At 40.1% G+C, this 22,910-nt stretch overlaps 2 protein-coding genes across 9 annotated transcripts; both read left to right on the top strand.

The window, feature by feature from the left end:
• The first annotated feature begins 34 nt into the window (after window positions 1-34).
• On the top strand, window positions 35-13,297 carry LOC4329991 (CLIP-associated protein). 7 transcript variants are annotated; one of them, XR_003240445.2, is made up of 21 exons: window positions 35-564; window positions 2,422-2,577; window positions 2,677-2,739; window positions 3,519-3,587; window positions 3,747-3,909; window positions 4,925-5,086; window positions 5,616-5,713; window positions 5,891-5,965; window positions 6,057-6,125; window positions 6,208-6,293; window positions 6,421-6,497; window positions 6,613-6,711; window positions 7,671-8,022; window positions 8,155-9,938; window positions 10,052-10,150; window positions 10,771-10,875; window positions 10,957-11,031; window positions 11,097-11,165; window positions 11,283-11,351; window positions 11,825-11,926; window positions 12,793-13,297. XR_003240445.2 is itself a non-coding variant. In XM_015770928.3 (21 exons), the coding sequence occupies exons 1-21, from the start codon at window positions 229-231 to the stop codon at window positions 12,949-12,951; spliced, it is 4,308 nt and encodes a 1,435-aa protein (XP_015626414.1). In that variant the 5' UTR covers window positions 35-228; the 3' UTR covers window positions 12,952-13,297. The 7 variants fall into 7 exon arrangements, 1 of the variants encoding a protein (XP_015626414.1); XR_010739344.1 differs by having other exon boundaries at window positions 8,150-9,938; window positions 10,833-10,875; XR_010739343.1 differs by having other exon boundaries at window positions 8,150-9,938.
• A 1,265-nt stretch (window positions 13,298-14,562) lies between these two features.
• Window positions 14,563-19,184, top strand: LOC4329990 (uncharacterized). Of its 2 annotated transcripts, XM_015768371.3 has the most exons (9): window positions 14,563-14,767; window positions 15,404-15,499; window positions 15,573-15,897; window positions 16,029-16,133; window positions 16,257-16,391; window positions 16,475-16,588; window positions 17,086-17,191; window positions 17,277-17,334; window positions 17,444-19,184. In XM_015768371.3, exons 3-9 carry the CDS (start codon window positions 15,882-15,884, stop codon window positions 18,932-18,934), a joined length of 2,025 nt encoding a protein of 674 aa, XP_015623857.1. In that variant the 5' UTR covers window positions 14,563-14,767; window positions 15,404-15,499; window positions 15,573-15,881; the 3' UTR covers window positions 18,935-19,184. The 2 variants fall into 2 exon arrangements, with proteins under 2 accessions (XP_015623857.1, XP_015623854.1); XM_015768368.3 differs by lacking the exon at window positions 15,573-15,897.
• The last annotated feature ends 3,726 nt before the right edge of the window (window positions 19,185-22,910 follow it).

Raw genomic sequence — 22,910 nt, 5'->3', positions numbered from 1 at the left:
GTGCACAAAATTCTCTGAAACTACTCTGCTCGCTGCTGTCTCACACTCTCTCTCTCCCCTCCCTTTTCGTCTCTCTCAGATCCGCGACCACTCCCATTTCCCCCAAAAATCATCGCGAGCGCGCGACCCAACCACCGCCTACTGGTCGCCGCCGCCGCCGCCGCCGGTGAGGAGTAGGAGGAGGAGGAAGCTTCGGTCGGTTGGTTGTCGGGTGGGGGTGGGGCGGAGATGGAGGCGGCGCTGGAGGCGGCGCGCGCCAAGGACACGAAGCAGCGGCTGGCCGGGGTGGAGCGGCTCCACGAGGCGCTGGAGGCCGCGGCGAGGCGAGGGCTGACGTCGGCCGAGGTGACGTCGCTGGTCGACGCCTGCATGGATCTGACCAAGGACGGCAACTTCCGCGTCGCCCAGGGCGGCCTGCAGGCGCTCTCCGCCGCCGCGGTGCTCGCCGGCGACCACTTCAAGATCCACCTCAACGCCCTCGTGCCCGCCGCCGTCGAGCGGCTGGGCGACGGCAAGCAGCCCGTCCGAGACGCCGCCAGGCAGCTGCTTGTCACCCTCATGGAGGTCTGGTTCTCTTCGCTGTGTCGCCTTCTGCTAGCGACATCGTTTGCTCTTACCGGTTTAGGTTTGGGGAAAATGCGGGTTCGATTATGTGTATATTTAGTTATGATAAATTACTCTTCGAGCGGAAAATCTCAATTCGTCTGTGCTTTGATACTGCATGGACGCCACTTGCGGGTTAAATGGCGTGGGTTAAGTGGATGATGAGTGGAGCTTTGGGGTTGGCGGCCTTGCTCATTTCGAGCTAGATTATTAGCTGTAAATATATTAGTTGGCCGTGATCTAATGGATTATCGTTAAATTTAGGTAAAAAAATGTGCCATTTGGATTTAAGTGCAGCTGTGAAATTGAATCCTTGAAATCATTAGCTTGAACTTTCTACAATATCTGCTTTGTAAATGCATGCAGTACATAATTTGAGTTTAAGGAGGTAGTTACTTATTTAGGCCAAATCCATTGGCTGGTTCTGTAAATTGAAAATGTCCCTTGCCCTTTTAAGATTATGGCTTCAAGCCTTGATTGCAAACTAGTTTAGTTGTGCACTTTGATCATTCACTGTAGTTTGAGGATGGCGATATTGGAGTATAATTTATTTTGGTAAGTAAGCCGTTGAGCAAAATTGCAATCACATAACTTTCAGGGATATCTTTGGATGCCTTTCAGATGGTCACATTATTGGTGTGCGTAGTCATGTTTGGTACTATGTTATACCAACAATTGTTGGTCTCCTTGTAAGGTTATGCATTTTTTTTTGTTCTTAACAAAAGAGACCATTGCTATCCACTCTTTCCCGCAATCAATATTCCAAGGGAATAGTGATACTTAGTTGAAGCAGGTGATAGTTACTAGTTAAATGAACAGACTCGTGAACTGGACTAAGGCTAAATATTGTGACCTGAACAAGGCTAAATTCCCAAGTTTTCAGGTGAATGGAGGCACTAGTTTGGAGCTCGTTATATTCCTATGTGCTATTAATCAACAAATGCTTTCATGAGTGGATGAAGATAGAAATTTGGAGGAGAATATGTGCATATAGATATACCTAATTTGTTACTGTATTTTGCTTTCCAGTGGAAGGATGTTTTAGTCTGCTACTCTGCTTCATGATATATGTTTTAAGGTGCCCAGTGTAGATTTTGGAGAAGCAGAGACAACATTTTTACTCCTTTAAAAGATGACAGTAGTGGTGGTTGTCGATCTGCCACCACATCTTCTCTATACTGGATTTTCCCTTAAATTTCTTCAATATTACACAATAGTACTTCCACATGTTAATTCTCCTTGTTTGCCATTAAGAAAAATCAAATTTAATATGGAACAGCCCAAAACGACTGAATTGTCATGTCTATAACACACACGCACACACAAAAGGTGAAAATACATGTTTGTTCGAAAATCATATTCACTTATTTTGGATATAGAACATGTTTGATTATTTTTTTCCATAGCCAATTACCAACACACAGAATTTAGCTAGTTGAACCTATATTTCTCCTTTTCTGCATGCTGCTTCTTTTTTACTCCCTTTGTCTCAAAATATAGCTACCTTTAGCTATGAATTTGGACAGAGCCCTTCAAAATCAATGTTTTAGTTGCATTTGAAACATGGCATTGCCTGTTGCTAATTTGCTACACCATTGAAAATAAATACTTATTTGTACTTTGAATTTAAAAAATGTCCTTGGTGGCTTGAGCTTATTTTCCAGGCTGTATATTCTCTTGTATGCATGGAGATTTCTCATCTTTTGTTGGACTGTTGCTTTTCCAATGTTAATATTCATTTATATTCTTATGGACCTTTATGGTTCTGATATTATTTTGCGGGGTATACTAAGCTGTTTTTACTCTCTACATTCTCAGGTTTCATCACCGACAATCATTGTTGAAAGAGCTGGAAGTTATGCATGGACTCACAAGAGCTGGAGGGTGCGGGAAGAATTTGTACGCACTGTTGCAACAGCTGTTGGCCTCTTTGCTTCTACAGAGCTCCCTCTACAGCGAGTGTTGCTTTCACCTGTATGTCAAGATAATTTTTATATTTCAATCTGTTCTGCTTACAATTATTTTGTTTGCATGATTGCTAATGGTAGCTGCTACACTTGTTTGGCTTTACAGGTCCTGCAATTGCTGAACGATTTGAATCAAAGTGTTAGAGACGCTGCAATCTCATGTATTGAGGTGATCCCTTTGCAAAATGTTGTGCAACTCACACTTTTGCTATTTGTTCAAACTTTTCATTGCATTTTTCAGGGGTTTTACCCGCATGCAATGTTCACACTTTGCACCCTTCATATGCTAAGTAGATTGTATAGTAGGTTTACTTTCTTCTGTTACCAAGATAATATATGCAATGGATGCAAATTATTTTGCACATTTTCTTCTGTGAACTTTCCATTTCCAATATGCAGTCTCTGCTGTTTAATCCATTCTTCCTTTGAACAATGTTTGAACTAGTTAATATAACAGTGGAGTATTACTTCTTTATTACTTGGATGCTCTCTGGGTAACAACATTCACTTTAGCCTGGGACCACTTATCTGGATGCAAAAATAAGCAATACTGATTTTGTGTGGTCATGTGATTTGCCTATACTCAAATTCTAGGAAGTGGAATATGACTGAAGAAAAGAATGTAGAGGTAGCCTTCACTTTCCATTGGTTTGGTACACGGTAGACCGGATAATCTTGATGAGTGAACCTATGAATAAAACGAGAGGAATGTTAGAATCATCTGTATTCTGTAGAATGAATGTGCTACAAGTTTGATAAAATGTGCTACATTATATTTTACTTTTGTTCTTTTGACCAAACTATATTTTGCTTCATTTATTTTTTGCCAATGTAGAACCTGTTGACTATTCTTCATCTGTCTTTGCCTGATGCAGTGATGCTCTGACATATATTTTGTTGAAGTGCTTTCTGTAGCTTAATAATTTACATTATCTATTCTCACTGCAGGAGATGTATAGAAACATGGGATCTCAATTCCATGAAGAGTTGCAGCGCCATAATCTGCCTTCTTACATGGTAATCCATGTGGCCAATCTGATCTCCATCATTATTGGTTGCTTTCCTGTCAAAGTTGGATTAGTAGTAAACTGCGTGAGCTTGTCTTATCCTTGCATGTGCAAATTTAAGGTAGGCATCCTGTCATATGCTGATTAATCTTTCTTTGCCTTTTTTTAGCTGAAGGACATAAATTCAAGATTGGATAAAATAGAACCAAAGGCTCGCTCATCTGATGGTGCTAGAATGCAATATAAGGTTATTGAAAGATCTGTAAGTGCTAATGCAAAAAGAGGCAGTCCAAGGAAAAAAAGTTCAACAAGGGAAAGCACATTATTTGGAGGCAAGTTTTACTTTTGAATTTCCTGGAAGCTTTGTTTCTATTTTGATTAAAAGTACAAATATGAAAAAAAGTGTTATTGGTTTGTATCGACAAAATTTTAAGTAATGGCTAAGCATAACTGGAGATTCCATGCTCTTCGCTGTAAATTCCTATTCATCTGAGTGGACTTTTTTGGAGTTCCAGATGATTGTTACTAGAGCATGCAATCATTACTATGACTTTACTCTAAACAAATGTTAGGCCCTTCACTATCTTCTCACTGCGGTCAGCTGCCTTATTGTAGCTCCTCTTATACTGGGAGTTTACACTATTAGCTCTTCTTGATTGTATGGTCAATGATTTTAAACTTTTTGGAAGAAGTATGTGTTAACACATATAAGTGTTGATATAGCTCTTTCAAATTGCCAAATCTATTGCCACAATTTGGTGCTGATCTAACAACGCAATATTAGCATCTTTTCCATGCACAGTGAGTCAGTGCTTTTTTCCACATGTCATTTTTCTTATATAATCATGCAACTGTGATTTAGTTGGTTCATGATTTTAAAATTCTTGCAGAGATCATTGGCAGATGCCACATGTAGATCAAGGGAAACACATGTAGTAGATATACATGTTTGTTCTATATGCATGCTGATCCTTCACAAAATTATACTGATATAGGCCTTGAAAGATTTTGCGTATTAATTGTTGGCAAATACTGTACATTCCTGTTTTTGTGAAATTCATTTTGATGTGTTAAAATGCACCTCTTTTTACCAGGTACTCAAGGTAAAAGGCATGCACTATAGAAACAACATCTTTACTTTGCTTAGTTTATACATTAGAGGCTTTGGATTCCACCATTTTAGTAGGAGCTTTTGTAGCAATTTAGGAAATTTATTAGTTATTGGTCAGAAGACAGTTCTTTTCTGGCAACATTGGGTCTAGACAAAACTTATCATATGTGAAGCTTTTTATCATTAGCGACATCAGCATATTGATCATATACCACTGGATTTTGTGCCATTTACAGGTGACTCAGATATTACCGAAAAACCAGTGGAACCCATAAGAGTACATTCAGAGAAAGAATTACTTAGGGAGATGGAGAAGATTGCATCTGCCCTTGATCCAGAAAAGGACTGGTCTATACGTATTGCCGCAATGCAAAGGATTGAAGCCTTGGTATATGGAGGTTAGATATTTGTCACTGCTGTATCTTTTTATTGAACATTGGATAGTGTTGATAAGTAGCTTTCTTTAGAAAGTATATGTCACAGGCTTGAAGTTCTTCCAGCATGTAAAAGTTGAAAAGGGAACTCCAGAGATAGATCATGTTAGTAACAAAAACAGTGAAATAGAACTGAGGTAACCAATCCCCTTTTTCAAAGTCAAGGGGGGAATGTGGCATTGCTTTGTTACTTAACTTGGTAACCCACCAACCAACCATGATTTTGAATGCCATATTGATAAGTTCATATCAGATTTACCAATAATGATGCATATAGCTGGTAGAAATTCATTCAAGAAAGACAAGCTAAGTGATGAAAATAAATATATTGGAACAGTGAAATTAAATTTCTTTACGTTTATAATTTTACAGGGATGTTTTAGGTCTCACTGTTGACTGTACAAACATACTGTTACATAATTATGTATTATTCCCTTTCTTGTTAACATTGTTTTGCATGTTTTTGTTTGAAATAAACTCTTCCTTTTATCAGGTGCAATTGATTATCCATCATTTCTTACGCTCCTGAAGCAGCTAGTTCCTCCCTTATCTGCTCAGCTGTCTGACCGACGGTCTAGCATAGTAAAACAGGTATTTGATTTAACACCAATTCTTGAGGGGCTGTCAAATTAGTTCATCCAAAAATATTTCATTTTAGAAGTACATGTGTGTTATGGAATTCTGTTAGAAAAAAAAGAATTCTTATTGAATTTGCAATGACTGAACAAACCTTGGTGAGAAAAAATTGCTGACCAAGTTTTTTTCCAGGCATGCCATCTACTTAATATGCTATCAAAAGAACTCCTTGGTGATTTTGAAGCATGTGCTGAAATATTTATTCCGGTAACCATAGAAGCTGTTTCAGTGTTTTGCAACAGTAAGTCAGTACTCTTATACTTCCTCAGTAGGGCTAACATACTGATCAAATTATCAGGTACTTTTCAAGCTTGTTGTGATAACTGTGCTTGTTATTGCTGAATCCGCCGACAACTGCATAAAAACTGTGAGATACCTATATTCTTGTATGTAACTGTGGCACAACCTCTCAGTACTCATTTTTCTTTTTGACAATTATTGTCTTTCAGATCCTGCGGAACTGCAAGGTTTCACGTATTCTTCCACTTATAGCTGACACGGCAAAGAATGATCGCAGCGCTATCCTTCGTGCTAGGTACTTGTGTTTAGCATTGTCTTTTTTCTCAGTACCTGTGATCCTTGTTTATTAAAGCCACTCATGCCTATTTCCTGCTATGTCAGATGTAGTGAGTATGCCATCCTAATATTGGAATATTGGGCAGATGCTCCTGAAATACAGCGTGCATCTGATATATACGAAGATCTAATAAAATGCTGTGTGGCTGATGCAATGAGTGAGGTAGGGCTAACACCATCCATTTTTCCTGACTTAAGTCACCATAATGTTCAGTATTAATTATTAAATGCCTGAAAATTTGTTTTGATGTTATTCTTGTGCCGTGTTGCAAATGCAGGTCCGTGCAACTGCAAGATCTTGCTATAGGATGTTCACCAAGACATGGCCTGAGCGCTCACGTCGGCTTTTTATGTCATTTGATCCTGCAGTACAAAGGGTATACGATTATACTTTTCTGCATGTTTTTCCTTGTAAAGAACTAAAGATCAATCAAACATTCAAAGCATTCCTCATAAAGTTTAGGTTGACATCTTAAAGTGCTATGGAGGTTGACTTACATGTGCTATTGCCTTGTGTTGCCAGTTTAGGAAAATAAGAGGAAACATTAGCTCTGTGTACCATGTACCTATCATCATATACCTAAGTCAATAACTTTTTATACCTTTCTTTGGATCTTACTGAAGGAAAGCTCCAGATATCCTTTTGTAATATCTTCTGCTAGTTTATTTAAGAATATATGCCAAATTATCATATTCTTAATTTGCAAATACAATTCTGTATTTGGCTATTGCTGTAAGCTCTTGTAAAGCAGTGTTCAGTGTATATCAATTACCCATCCCATGCATCTGCATGTAGCAAATAGGATGTTTCAAGCTTACTAGTTCAAGGCAGAGGAGTATTCTCTCAAGATGAGTTGCACACACCAACGAGTTCACCCGAAAGCTTAACCTTATAGAGGAGGTTGGGCAATGTACTTATATTTCAATACTCCCCCTCACGTGGAGGCCCCCTCAGGCCTCGCTTGTGGAACCAAAGTGGGCTGCAACAGTTCATTGCGCTCTAATACTACATTGAGTTTCATGCACCATACATTCACCTAGAACCTTAAGCTTATGGAGAAGGGCGAGCAATTCATTCATATTTCAGGTTTTCAACAAGTTGCTTGTACTAGTTAGTTGTGCTAGGTATCCTGTGTAAATTCTTTCAAGCCTAACCTTGCAGCATACGCATTTGAAAGAAATGATTTTTGTATAATGAAAATCGACCAAATTATGAATGAAAAATTATATTTTGTTACAGAAAAATGATATTCTGAACTAAAATAGTATGGTTATTTGACTCTGCTATTACACAGTATAACTGTTTGTTTGATCTGATAAATGCAAGCACTTGCAGATAATAAATGATGAAGACGGGGGCCTGCAGAAACGGTATCCTTCTCCATCATTGCGTGAGAAGGGTGTCCAACTTTCTCATGCTTCATCTCATGCAAGTGGTACACATTTAGCCGGATACAGCACTTCAGCTATTGTTGCGATGGACAAGAGTGCAGCTATTTCTTCTGAATCATCTCTTTCGTCAAGAAGTCTTCTGTCGCAGTCAAAGAAAATAGGTAGAACTGCTGAAAGAAGCATAGAGAGCGTTCTCAGTTCAAGTAAACAAAAGGTTTCTGCCATTGAAAGTTTATTGAAGGGTGTAAGCGGCCGGCAAAATTTCTCAGCTATGCGCTCAACAAGCTTGGATCTTGGTATTCTTTAAGCTGCTTAATTGGAGTTTGCTCTTTCATTATGTAGTTTAAAATTCTTAGCTATTGCTTTCCGACTTATATTATAAATACTTAAGAAATCTCAATTTCTTTTTTCTTTTCCTCCTAGTGCAGGAGTTGATCCTCCATCCTCTCGTGATCCTCCTATCCCACTTGCTGCAACTGCTTCGGACCATCTGTCTTTGCAGAATTCCATATTGCTGGATTCATCCCTGCCAAGCATTAATAACACAAGAAATGGTGGTTCACGCTTGGTAGATACAGTGAACCCTCATGTGGCCAATAAAGAGAGGTCAAGGTCACCATATTTGAGTAGTCTGTCGTCTGAATCAATATCAGGATCGTCACTGCCTTATGCGAGAAGCTCTTCTGGGAGGTCTCCATATGGTAGCACTATGGAAGAGAGTAATGATACATGGTCAACCAGGCGGATGCCACAAATGCAGATGGACAGACACTATCTTGATATGACCTATAGGGATGCCAGCCACAGAAATTTACACAATCACCAAGTTCCACACTTCCAGAGGCCTCTTAGGAAGCAAGTGGCATCAAGGACATCTGCAAGTTCGAGACACAGTTTTGATGATGGCCATATCTCATCTAATGACATGTCGCGATACACAGATGGTCCAACTTCTATAAGCGATGCACTCTCTGGGGGTCTTAGTGCAAGTTCAGACTGGGTAGCTAGAGTTACAGCCTTTAATTTTATTCAGACACTACTGCAACAAGGACAGAAAGGCATTCAAGAAGTTATGCAGAATTTTGAAAAGGTCATGAAGTTATTTTTCCGTTATTTGGATGATCCTCATCACAAAGTTGCACAGGCAGCTTTCTCTACACTTGCAGATATTATTCCAGCTTGCAAGAAGCAATTTGAGAGCTATGTTGAAAGAATTTTACCGTATGTATTTTCAAGACTTATTGATCCAAAGGAATTAGTTAGGCAACCATGTTCATCAACCTTGGAAGTTGTTGGCCGCACATATCCCATTGACACATTGCTACCTGCTCTAGTACGTTCACTGGATGAACAAAGGTCTCCAAAAGCAAAACTGGCTGTTCTTGAGTTTGCTAATAAGTCATTCAGCAGGTACAAAGTAGACTCAGAAGGTTATAGTAACAGTGGCTTTCTTAAGCTATGGCTTTCAAAGCTAGCACCTTTAATACATGAAAAGAATGCAAAGTTGAAGGAAACTTCCATTTCTGGAATCATAGCAGTTTATTCTCATTTTGACTCAACAGCGGTTCTAAATTTTATTTTAAATTTGTCTATTGAAGAACAAAACCTTGTGAGGCGAGCACTGAAGCAATATACTCCTCGTATCGAGGTCGATCTGGTAAATTACTTGCAGAGCAAAAAAGAACGTTCACGTCCCAAATCTTATGACCAAGTTGATTTTGGAAATTCTTCTGAAGATGGTTATGCACTGACACCAAAGAGTAGTTATGCATTTGGGCGGTTTTCTGCTAGTTCCCTTGATAATGCATCAGGGAAGAAGATGAATATGGTTCATGGATCAATATTCCTTGATATTTCTACTGGCCGAACATCCTCTGATGTCAGCATTGATAATGTTAAGCAATGTTTCAAACCTGAAGCTGAAGTTCTTGCAACAAGTAGGGAATCAAAGAACATTGCTCGCACAGTTGTAGAAGCTGCACGTTCATGGACAGACTATCCTGGAAAATCAGATGCTACCATTGATGATGAAAATTCTACTGGTACTCCTCGTCTGGAGTTTGGTCGTCTTGCTGTTTCTGATGGACGTGGTGCTGTTATTTCAACTTCTGTGGAAGACGCTCAAGAGGGAAATCCACTTGTGGAGCTTAGTTCTGTGAAGATTACCCCACACACCAGTAATGGCCCTAGCATCCCACAACTTATTCATCAGGTACGCCTGAAATATCTCCTTTTTCCATCAACTTTGTTAGTAATACTGGTATGTGTTAATTTTACCTTTTATCATCGTATACATAAATGCTACTTTTTTTTTTATGTTTCTAGATAAGCAATGTCAGTGAAGTTACTAGTCTAGACAAGCGGGAGGCATTACAACAGTTGGTTACAGCTTCCACCAATAATGACAACTCTATATGGACTAAGGTTTGCAACCTTACCTTTATAATTTCACTTTAATTTTATAAGAAAAAAAAGTTTCAATACTATAGCTTTGTTTCATATGTTCTTTTGTTCATGTGAACTTTTCTCTTTAATTGGGTTAAACAGCTGCAGTAAATGTTTTAGGCCATTCAATTATATAGTTCTGCATCTCATGCTGCATTCCTTTTGTGACTACTAGTATGAGAATAAATGAGAGTTTCTGGAGAGAGAGAGCATAGTTCTGTGAAGGGATGGAGGGAAAAAGAATAGCAGGATAATGTTACGTGTTATGTGAGGGAACTCAAACTGTTTCCATTATCCCATTGATTATGAAATACTGTTATACTACTATAGCTTAAAACATCACCATTCTAGAACAATTTGCCTGATTTATCTTGATGCAGTGGTTGCTGAAAATGATGAATGCTTCACCGTTTCAGTAACAGTGAAAAGAACCTTTTTGATTGTCATTGTTCTATGAACTGTTCATTGTGAGTGTTGTTCTCCAGAATGCATAGCTACAGTCTGTTACTCTTGCAGCTTAGTTGACAGGTTTTCATCATTTTATGCTGCCTTTGTATTGATAGTATCTTTATCCTGATATGGGTCCTCTGTCTCAATAGTATTTCAATCAAATTTTAACAACCATCCTTGAGGTGTTGGATGACTCGGATTCTTCTATCAGGGAGCTTTCTCTATCGTTAGTTGCTGAGATGCTCCACAACCAGGTACGCTGTCCGCAAACTGCATGCATGTTGGGTAATCTAGCTGGTAGCTTATTGATTAATAATGTATTTTATCATTCTCAGAAAGATCCTATGGAAGAATCCATTGAGATTGTCCTTGAAAAGCTCCTACATGTGACCAAGGATGTCGTGGCGAAGGTAAACTTTCCTCATTTAGGAAGCCCTCTTGCTTCTGGGCTAATCCCTTTTTAATGCCGGTGCAGGTTTCAAATGAAGCAAACCAGTGCTTAAATGTCGTGTTGGCAAAATATGATCCTTTTAGATGCCTTGCTGTATGTACAGAGCTCCCTTTTTTGTATAAAAGAGTATATATTAATGCAACACTACTTGTTTACACTTCTTGTTACTAGCAGCTTATACTTTTCTTTATCTTTGTGCTTGCACTGCAGGTTATTGTACCTTTGTTGGTTAGTGATGATGAAAAGATGCTTGTCGTGTGTACCAACTGTTTGACAAAGGTATCTTAGTTACACGCTTTAATTATCATTGATGCAACACCAACTCCAAAGATAATTGAATAAAAACATCAGACAATGAGGAGAAGTAATTGACCTACATTTAATTTGTAATAACTTTATATGTCTATATTCGTAAATTCAAATTCAAAATAATCTCAAAATTCTAGATTCCTGAAGTGTTACTAGTACAATGAGGCAGTCATTAATGGTATTTTTATCTCTAATAAGGCCTGTCACAACTTGAATATCTTGGCAACTACCAACTACCGAGTTGATTACTGGTGTACCTTATACAACTATTTCATTGAAGCTTCGTTGCTGGTTTACTTGTGAATGAGATTAAGTAAATATTTTTTATATTACAAGAAACATGTTAGCTTGTAGAGCTGTTCCATCTCATACTGGAATTTTATTGTTCATACATACCATACTAACCTTATTTGGTTGCTGGTTTTCTCCTGGTAATTTTGCAGCTTGTTGGACGCCTATCAGAGGAGGAATTAATGACTCAACTGCCTTCATTTTTACCAGCACTTTTTGATGCTTTCAATAACCAGAGTCCAGATGTTCGCAAGGTGCTTTGCTTGTTCTTTGACACTAGTAATATGCCCGTGCATTGCAATGGGCCCATACTACTGAGAATGGGTTGTGGATTAGCCTAAAGCATGCAATTTTTTTAACCAATTGTTTTTTTTTGTTTTTGTCCGGGGAATTTTCTATTTTTATGTGGGAGCACGCGCTGCGTGCGAGGGGAGGACGGATGACTCCACTTTTATGTAGTAGAGAGTTTTCATAGGGATATGCTAGTAAAGAAGGCAATAGACTGATAGTTAACATGATAGAAACATGGTAGGCATGTAAAGAAGGCAATAGACTGATAGTTAACATGATAGAAACATGTAAAGAAGGCAATAGACTGATAGTTAACATGATAGAAACATGGTAGGCATGTGATAGACTGATAGTAAAGAAATAAGTACGGAATCCATTTATACAACAAAAGTTTACTTCATACACAGGAACAGTATGGCCCATTTGTAGTCATTCCTAAAATTATTTAAACTGATTTATCATGATTGTTTAAATTGGATATATGAAAATGATATGTTTGGGTTTGTTCGAATATTATTTCCATTATATTATAATTTACCATGCTCTATGTTAGTGCCATAGTGCATTCTCTATTTTGAGTTTCTAATAATATGTCCATGTTTGGTCACTGTCAATTGCACTTTAATCACAAGTGACCATCTGCCTGCTGTCTACCATTGTTATCTGGATTATGTATCAATATGTTTTAGATAATTAAATTCATTCCAGCCTTTGCTTCACAGAAGCTACGTGTAATAATATATGACTATGTGCACGTTTAATACATATCACCTTTAAAAAAATGAATGTTTTGTGTTTGGAATCTGATATCGTATTCACTTTCTTCCAGACTGTTGTATTCTGCTTGGTGGATATCTACATTATGCTTGGGAAAGCATTTGTACCATATCTAGAGGGGCTTAATAGCACGCAGCTGCGCCTAGTAACAATCTATGCAAACAGGATATCACAGGCAAGGTCTGGTGCACCGATTGATGCTAACCACTAGATCATATTGTTTTGTGTATCATATGGGTATCTCTTTGGATGAGCTGGTTTCATTCATTCGATCTGTATATAACAGACAGATGCCGTTCATGTATTGAGCAGTTGGCTTTTCGTGTGTGTATGTATTCCTTTTATTTTTGTTTCCTTTTCCCCTTGTGTGCAGAGGCATTGAGTTATGCGTTAACTTGTACTACCATCACACTGTACAAAGATAACAGGATGTAGCTGACTGTTTTCCCTTGTTTACCTGAGGGGTTTGTTGGTGGGCATATCCTTGTGCTGTAAACATTGGGTGTGCCGGAAACAGAGAATTTGCTCAACAGATCCTTGAATGGTTTTGCTTACTACTCCTTCCTTCCATGAATGTTTGACGCTGTTTGACTTTTTTAAATAATGTTTGACGCCGTTGGCTTTTTTAAACATGTTTGACCGTTCGTCTTATTAAAAAACTTTTGTGAAATATGTAAAGCTATATGTATACATAAAAGTATATTTAACAATGAATCAAATGGTAGAAAAAGAATCAATAATTGCTGAAATTTTTTGAATAAGACAAACAGTTATACATGTTTAAAAAAGTCAACAACATTTAGGGAAGGAGGGAGTACATGTGAAATTATCGTTGGAGATTAGACCTCGAGATTGTTTGCAACTGAAATGTATGCATTCCAAGTGCCAATCCAGATGCTCCAGGTGACCCGGTCGAGTCTCCTCTACAATATTTGTCATCTAAAGTTGGTTACTGATATGTGGTGGGTCTGCCGGATATGGGGCTTTTATATGTGGCAGTACTCCCAAGGTCTCTTGTGTTTGCTAGATGGTATTGGTAGATATACAATGTCACGTTCTTTGTCAATGCTAGTGCTACATGCTTACATTCTTCAACCGTATTGATATCGTTATGTAAAAAAAAAGTTTTTGATTGTTTATGAATGTAAAATTTAGTTTTTCTAATTTTTGCGGGTATGGTATTGAAGTTGTCATTAAATATACTATATGAATATAAAAAATTCCCAATCATACCTGTACTGTTTTCTTAAAAAATAATAAGAGTAAATTTTACAAAACTACACGTTTTTTTTATCCAAGTTACAGAAAACCACACACTGACACTTAGCGTTTAAGTACATATATTTTGGTAGTGTAGTTTTACAAAACCACACTATCAATGAATTGATTCACCTGTGATATGGCGTGGCTGTTCCACTTATGATGAGGACATGGCATCCTATTACCAGCCATCGCACAAAATTAATAGGATGCCATATTCTCGTCCTAGGTGTAACAACCACGTCATCTCACAGGTGAATCCATTTATTTACTAAAAAATATATATACTTAAGTGCCAAGTATCAAAGTGTGTGTGGTTTTTTGCAACTTGATCATAAAACGTGCAGTTTTGTGAAATTTACTCAAATAATAATGATGATTTCGTTTTGACGTTGTGAAATCCCTGGGCCCTGGCACCGGACAAGCTAATTCTGTCTCCGGTCGTCGTCCCTGGACCGTGCACGTCTGATCGGACGGCTGAGATGCGATCGACGTTTTTTTAATAAGGCTCGTGGACGAATCCGTAAGGCTGATACTAACGCGAGGACCAAACGAGAAAATTGCCAAAGGGCGAAGGCTTTTCCTCGGGTTTTGGCGCGCACCGACCGAGGCGGCGGCGGAGGCGGTGGCGATGGATCGCCTCCGGCGTCGGAACCCTAAAAGTGTCCCTTCCGGCTCCTCTTCTATGAAGCCCCCACGGCCCCCGCGTGGCCCGTCCTTCCAGGCCCCAGCGGTGCCGAGGCCCCTTCCAGAGCCCTCCTCCCCAGGTATCGCCCAGCTCCATCGGTGGCGCTTCTTGTTTCTTTCTTTCTTGGCTTTAGGGATCTTTTTATTGCCGGTGCATGATGCGAGCTAGGTTCGTGGATCGAGGTAGAAGTTTCTAGTTTCTGGGCTGGTTGAGTTGGGATTGCGTGGGATTGGGGGTTCGTGAATGAAGTCGCCGAGTTCAATTAATCCGCGGTTCAATTCTAAACAACTCGCAATGCGATTCCTTGCCTCTTGCTGAATACAAAAGAGAGGCGTTCATGGCTTTTATGTGTAGATTTGGGATCATTTCATTGGCAATTTGGTACGATTTGGTGTTGGTTTAAGATCGTGAGCCGCTGATCTCCACTTTTAAGTTTTTTTAAAAAAAATTAATCTGCCCTTTCAAGAAAAATATTTATTTGTTATTAGCTATACTGTTTCGGAATTGATGAGCTTTGATTTCTCTATAAGTTTCTAATAAGCATTTTTTTTGGGGTGCCTTTGCTTATAGTCCTCTTGTAGTCTTTGTTAATTTCCAGCTAATTTATCCCTAAGTACTATCATGTTGGTTATTGCAACCTTTATTCAATGAGATTTTCTCCAGAAAATTAGTCCGCATTTCTAATTTGATTAAATAGTTGAGTATCTAATGACAGGTGGGAGGCCAAGGAAAAGGGTTCGATTTGCTAGTGAAGCCAGCAGTCATCAGATATGCGTGAGACAGGATGCTAACACAGGCAAAAGACCCCAAGGTACATTTCCATATGGCCCTGGCCTCACTGTAATTCCTTTCTTAACAGTCTGGATTTTGATAATCCCCTTTAGGTTTCATGACGTATGAAAATTCTATCAGAAGGCTACCCATTTCCGTATCTTCATGTTGCGTGCTTCGGCTTGCAGGGGGATTGGTTTGTCTTTCAAAATATATTGTGGGCTCCATGCCATTGTAGTCTTCTCAATGTTACAGGGTCCTTATTTTCTCATCCATATTCCCAGTTGTAATAACCAAACAGATCTTTCTTTGAGGTGTGGTGAGTTGCGCAATTTCCAAGCATGAATCAATGGTGGATGAATGCTACATATCCCTTTGAAGTTCTTTTAGTATTTTCTGCAATGCCATCAGAGGGATGAAGCATGGAAGCACCACTCTGTAAATATTGCTGTTAAATTGTTGAGGCCATTTGCTTGTTGTTCCTTACGATAGTGATTTTAATTTACATTTACATGGTTTTCTTTGTGTTTCTATGTCTTTATTCTATTTCACAATCATTCTCCATGCAGGTTGTGATGCGAAAACTACTGAATACAAATTCTTTAAGAAATTGTGGGAGCAGTCAGGCTGTAGACCTCATTCTTTCTCCAAACAAAACGAAGAAAAACAGATGGGTTTGTAACTCTGTATACATTTCCATAGGGTGTACTATACTCCTGTTCTCTTTGGCGCTCTTACTAAATGACTTGAAACAGATCATTCATATGTATCTTATGTGATTTTTCTGTGCCTTGTAGAATCGCATAATGTAATGCCAGGCAGAAAGCTCCCTGCCCAGAAGAGCACTTTCTCTTCTGAGGAGACCCCCGCTACACCTTGTAAGAATGAAGAAATCTACCATGAGCAAGTCAATGCGAAAGCTTCCCATTCTGGTTGAATTCGTTTTCTCTGATCTCCTTTAGCCATGAATGATGCAGTTTTAGACTCTTCTAACTATTAATTGTCTTCTCTGCAGAACATGGCAATAATGATACACCTCAGTTGAACCCACATGATTACTTGACTGTTCATGTTCACACACCCATAACTCAGGTTTCGTTTGAAGCCGTAGGAATTTCAAGAAACACTGGTGAGACATTTTCATCTTTCAATAAGAAATACATAGCATAGTGACTGACTACTATACTGCTGTTGCCGGAAATTGTCACTATGATATATAGACATTTCCTGTGTATGGATGTTAACTTGTTTTAGAAATGCACTATTTTGTAGGGTTATCATTCCATCATAAATAATGGCGCCCATGGTAGTTGAGGTTTTTCTTATATACATATACTCTTTGAATGAAAATAACAGAAATTACTATCAGGCAAGGCAGTAATCCTAGGCTCTTTGTATTATTTATGTTTGTTTTCCTCATGCTGCCTACGACACATCTTTTCTGAAGTGTGTTGGTTGCTGATATTTGGTCTGCAACCGTTGGCTGATACAAGAACATGTTACTGATTCACCATGCATAAATTAGTATTGCGAGATACATATGATTAGAAGTGTTCTCACAGCAATTTACGTCTGCTATATTTATCTAATGTGCTAAGCTCATATTCTTTTCACTTTTGATGATAGACATAGAACCTTGGAGTGGACGGATCTTTTCAGAAAAGAGAGGAAAATTATTAAAGCTAGCTGCAAAAACTATGTCAATGGAAAGTTCTGAGTTTTTGCAGAGAAGGTTGACATTACATATTGAAGAACTCCTTTACTTTATATTTTCATGTTGTCCGATAATGGTTGGCCTGATGACATAAATTTCTCAGATCAGAATTTTTTGCTGACATCCTGCAAAGGCTAGGCGCCAACAGCATGATAAAAAAGGTATCCTTTGCTGAACCTATGTAATGCACTATCACCCACTCAAAAATGTTTGTCTATTATTTACAAGTTCCATGATTTGATTTGATTTTTTTTTTTTGCTGTAATGTAGCACCGTAAGGAGTCCATGAGAATGATGAAGGTCTGTGGCCATACTCCTACTGGCACCGGATGCCATTTTGAAAATATGCTTGATTACAGGATTAGTGACTTTGATTTGCGAACTAAACTGAGAACAGAAAAAGAGTCATCCTCTTATGCAACCCAGGAATCCCGTCAATTCATGGCTTTGCCATGGGGATACAATCAGGGCCCTTCAGGTTCTCTTGATTGGAAAATTGATTTACCTCACAGGGGCAATGAAGCACGTGAGAGCATGGCATTACCATGGGTGCACACTGTGGGTCTTCCAAATTCTGGTTGGAAAAGAGACACTGCTCACAACCAGGTTTCTAATTTGTTGCTAGAGGATGTCCAACCACACTCCGAAGGCAAACTGGCTTCAGCTACTGAGTTGAACTGTAATGTTGAAACAAGGCCATGCACTTATCATGGATGGGTGCCTATGTTGTCACAAGGATTCTCTGGATCCATTCCAAATAGATTTTTCACCCCCTGTCAGATTGAGGAGACACATGTGGTACCATATGAAATATCAAACACTTACCGGCGACCTGACCCTTGTAACCCCTTGGAACAATGTTTTCCTCCAGTTGGATTGGATAGGCAAGGCCAAAAGGAGGCAAGATTCTCTCATAATTATGGTGCTGAACTTCTAGAGCAATTTACTTCTAGTTCAGTTGGACTGGAAAGGCAAGACCAACATGGGTCAGAATTAGTTAATTTTGACACTGGACTTCTATCTAGCTTTGATCAGTTATATGCAAAATGTTCTGCTTCAAGCTTTTTGGACACTAGAAATGGAATTCTCAATCACAGTGATTTTAGCTATATCTCCAACTTAGCTGCAAGTGAGAGCAACGATATTGTGTCGAATGCAAGCATGAGTTGTCTGAATTCCATATTTTCAACTTCAGAGCATCCTTTTCAATTGGGCTCAAAGAGGTTGCATGAAACTTCTTTGGCTGGACTGGAGGAGAAATATTCGAAGGAGGCAGAGATTTTTGATAATTCTGATATTGGGCCTATACAGGAATTGGATCAGTTACCTGCGAAATTCACTTATACAAGCTTTTCAAACTACATATCTGGAACTCTGGATCATCAACATCATCTCAGATATATGCCTCCAAAGGACAGCAGTAGTACTTTGTTCATGGATGCAAACGGTGCTTGTTTGAACTCTCTATCGCCATACACAGATCATCCTTGTAAGCAAGATGGAAAAGGCTTGTGTGACTCTTCCACAGAATTGTGGTCATCAGTGCATCATCTCCAATCTCATGATGATGATTTTGGAGCTGTACTTGGCTTCATGTCAGAGGAAAATACTTACAATGATTTGGAAGATCACTGCAGCTTCATGTTAGCTGAAGGAAACCCAAATGACTTGTGCACTTCTGATCTTCCATTATTTGGTTTGTGCTCTGCTATGGATGGCATCAGGGAGGCTTCTGTGCGTCTTGATGGCCTAAGGTGGTAGTCCAGTCCGATGTATACCTTGTTCTATTGTTTTTTTTTTTTGGTCCAGGTTTATTCTGTTAGCAGATGGTACTTCGATGAATGTTGAGGGTACAGAAGTGTATGTAGATGATGTTATGAGATATTCACAGATGTTCACCTGATTTTAGAGAGGCTTGCCTTGTCCAGCTACAGGGGATGAAGGCTAATTATTTTTGCAACACTTCTATAGAGAAATATCTGGATTTAAAACCTCAAATTGCTTAAGCTGATGATGCTGATGCGTTGCTGTATTATTGTCATAAGAGTATTTGTGGCTGAGATGAGAGCGCCGGGACCCGGGGGGGGGGGGGGGGGGTGGAAGGCTGATGTTTTTCAATCCTATATTGTTGGGTAAAAGCTCAGAGTTGTGCATGCTGCATATGTTCTTTTAGGCTAATGTTCTAGTGGTTTGAGCATGTTGATTCTTTTGATATTCTTTTTTTGACACCGATTCTTTTGATACTCTGTTTCCAAGAAAAAAGCACAATCCAAAATTTATCCTTCTTAAAATCGAAAGTATAGATGTACATCTGTTTTACTTGTTGCTAGCAATGGTTGTAAGATACAAATATTGAATTGTAAATCTTCAGCCGAAGGGTCAAAAGCTCAAAGGTAAATCCCCGAGCTCTGCCTGCCTGAGGTCAATTTTCCAAGCTTTTTTGACTGAAGCTTTTTACCCCCCGACATGTGATGTTTTCTTTCAAGAAATTCCAACGGGATCAAGAACTATGCTAAACAGTATCGGGCCACAGTAAAAGGCTACATATTCTCTGCACAAGGCCGCACAGCTCAATTCCTGCTTTCCTTGGAAGTATTTGGGCGACCAGACTGAACTTTTTACCAGCACTCCAGAGTTATCGTCTGACATTAGTATGGTACAAACGCCTCCAAGGTACCGTTCAATCGTTCATATCACACAAGCTTCTTGGTGAATCGATAGTTTCTTGAGATGCTTTTTACATGCAAGGAGTTGTCAAGATGCTTGGTACTTGAGCTATTACGTTCATTCAGGAAAAAAAAAGGGAGAGAAGGAATTTTGAACTAGCACTAAAGATAACAAAGGATAGAGTGAGATAACAACCCAAGAATCAATCTCAGCTCCAAGAAAGAAATATTGCCGATATAGTAAACTTATAGTGAAACTGATCATAACTAGTGGGACAACATGAAATGCAACTGGCAACGTGGTGGGACAAGTTTTTACCTTTCCAGTTTTCACCCATGGAATCAACTGACCTGTAGCGGTTACCGCAGAAGCTCCACTACTCATATCGTTTTTACTCCCAAACTGGACGCTAAATCGGAGAGGAAAAAAAATGTGTAGATTCATGTAGCCTCATATGCTTCCCTGACCCTGCAACTGTACTGCGAATTGCCGTAGAGTTGCCGAGTTGGGCAGGGAGATCGATGGAATGGTGCTCCTGGCCATAAAAAAAACAGGTCCAGCAATTGATTGCCTTCGATCCCAATGCTAGTTAATTTTATCTCTCCGGTGGCCTCCCTACGTGACAAAACGATGTTGCAATAATTGACATGCTCATGACAGAATGATCTTGCAATAACTGCCGTGCGTGCACCTTGCCTCAGTGAAGGCGCATTGAAGTTCTTATTTTGGAGTTGGTACGTGGTATAAATGTATAATAAAATCCAATGAACATGCTGCTTTTGTTTTATGACTATGAACATGTTGTTAGAAATGTCAAAAATGGTCAATTGAATGCTCCCAAGAAGATAGCAAACAGGGTTTACAATTCCTACATGCTCTTCCGTTTCGGGCACTGGCGGAATTCGAAATTTCGCGAAATCCGGTGGAAAACCGGTAAATTCCGAACAAATTTCATAAACCAAAATTTAAATACAAATTCCCTAAGTTGCCGACAAGTTCTCAAAAACCGGTTGGTTTTGGCGAAATTCTAACCGAAATCATCGAAATTTTGATCAGTAATTTGTAATAGAGGTAATTTCCTGAAATTCTTTTTTTTTCATGATGAAAATTTCAGTAAATACACACAATACATCATTTTTTTAAAAAAATTATATCCCAATAGGTTCTATGAATATCATAGTATTTATAAGATTTTATTTGATTTTTTCTTTTTTATCAATTTATATTTGAATTTGGATAAAACTTCTCGAAATCTCAAACAGTTTCTACTTTCAAGCCTCGTCGGAACGTCGAAATTTCGCTTAATCCGATTGGATTTCGTCGGAATCGTAAACCCTGATAGCAAACCAAACATATTCTTTGGACTTTCATGCTCTTTGCATGGAATTTTGGACTTGGTTGGTTTGTGCCAAAGGCCCTGTTTGGGGGAGCTTGTCCCAACTATAGCTTTTCCCAAAAAGCTGCTTCTACTAGAAGCTACCCCAAACAGTCCACAGCTTCTAAGAATCTGTAGTTACAGATTCTGAAAAATAAACTAAGAAGCTGGGTTTCAGAGCTCTTCCAGATTCTCAGAAGCTGGCTACCAAACAGCTGCTTCTCAGAATCTAAAAGCTTCCCCAAACAGACCCAAACTTACCCAAGCCAAAACAATTGGCAATGCCAAAAAATAATCATTCACTTGGTTTATGTAAAGGTTTATGCCAAAAAAATTGACAAAGTGATTAGGAAATGGCCTTTATTTCCTGATGCGTACGGATGTACCTTGCCTGCTTGGCATGCTTGGTAGATTCATTCAATCGAGAACCTAAACAAGTAACCGCACCAGTGTATGACACGAAAAAAACACAACACGTTTCCATCTTACTGCCATAACATTGAACTATATAGAACTTGTGGTAGCTCACCATCAAGCTGCACATCAATGTTCTCCTCCCCCATCGTCATCATGGCAGCGGTGGACTAGCTAGCTTCGGTTCCGCGCGTCCCATCACCATCAGCATCGATCGCCGGCATCTTCAGGTGTCACGGGTGCTAGTTTTTTTTTTTCCCCTGGTGATCGTTTGTCCACTATCCTAACACGCGCCACTGTTGTACACATAAACCGCCTTCTCTTCTCCCCCGCTGCATCGCACGATTTCGCAACGACGATCATACGATTATTCCCTCTCCCTCTACGTCGCCTGCTGCACAACGGAACAAACAGCCGTTTTCATGTTCGCGCCCGCCTACTCGTCCCAGCTCGTCCTGAGTCCTGACACTGGCTTGGGCTGACGCGTCATGTACATGTTCTCATACAATTTGTTCGGAATAAAATCCTGTGGCGCTGTGCATATGGCTGGCTGGCTCTGGCTCGGCTGGACCTGAATACGTACGTACGTATCTGACATGCACTGGTGCACGGTCCGCAGCCTACAGGTAGGCAGCGGTATTTTAAAAAAACTCGCGATTTGATCTTGACCCCTCCTCATTAATTCCCGAAAGGCACGGGTCCAGCCAGCCGGGAAAGCGCCTGCCTCTGCCCTGCCCTGCCGCGCGCAGAGAAAAAGAAAAAAAAAGAGAAGAGGCTACGCTACGATTCGATGCTTATAGCCATGTGACCGGCGGGCAGCCGGCCGGGCATCGCTGATGCACGCAGATGCCGCGACAGTGGAAGCGGCGTCGCCTGCCGTTGGTCATGGCTCGCGTCGCGCACTCGCGCTGCTCTGCTCCGTCTCATCGTCCGGCCCGGCGCGACGTCGCGTAGCGGGAGGCAACATTCGCGCGCGCGGATATGCCTTCCTCTGCTCTGCCGCGCCTGCTACTGCTGCTGGTGGTAGCCGTGGCGGTGGCGGTTGGTGGGGAGGGTTTTGGGTTTAGCGGCCGAGTGAGCGGGGCGCGCGGTGCGGACGGTGTGGCTGTGGATGACGGGCGCTGCGTGCACTGTGCGCGTACTGTTTGATCCACTGTGCGCGCGCGCGGGGCATGCGCCGCTATAGCTAGCCGCCTAGCCGCGCCTGCGCGGAGAGGGGGGCCGGGGGCGGGGGGCATCTGTTGCGCGGGCAGCAGGTGGCGTCGTGTGTTGGACCGTGGC

This window comes from Oryza sativa, chromosome 2 (genome assembly GCF_034140825.1).
Source record: "Oryza sativa Japonica Group chromosome 2, ASM3414082v1".
Taxonomy (NCBI): domain Eukaryota; kingdom Viridiplantae; phylum Streptophyta; class Magnoliopsida; order Poales; family Poaceae; genus Oryza; species Oryza sativa.
The sequence above is the reverse complement of the archived record's forward strand: the minus strand, read 5'-3'. Positions and strand labels throughout refer to the sequence as shown.

Excerpts from the sequence above, each read along its gene's own strand:
- LOC4329991 (XM_015770928.3), top strand. The coding sequence starts at position 229 with ATGGAGGCGGCGCTGGAGGCGGCGCGCGCCAAGGACACGAAGCAGCGG. Across the intron at positions 3,910-4,924 it reads GGAAAGCACATTATTTGGAG|GTGACTCAGATATTACCGAA; the intron begins GCAAGTTTTACT and ends TGCCATTTACAG. Across the intron at positions 8,023-8,154 it reads CTCAACAAGCTTGGATCTTG|GAGTTGATCCTCCATCCTCT; the intron begins GTATTCTTTAAG and ends CTCCTAGTGCAG.
- LOC4329990 (XM_015768368.3), top strand. The coding sequence starts at position 14,632 with ATGGATCGCCTCCGGCGTCGGAACCCTAAAAGTGTCCCTTCCGGCTCC. Across the intron at positions 17,192-17,276 it reads TCTGAGTTTTTGCAGAGAAG|ATCAGAATTTTTTGCTGACA; the intron begins GTTGACATTACA and ends TAAATTTCTCAG. Across the intron at positions 17,335-17,443 it reads CCAACAGCATGATAAAAAAG|CACCGTAAGGAGTCCATGAG; the intron begins GTATCCTTTGCT and ends GCTGTAATGTAG.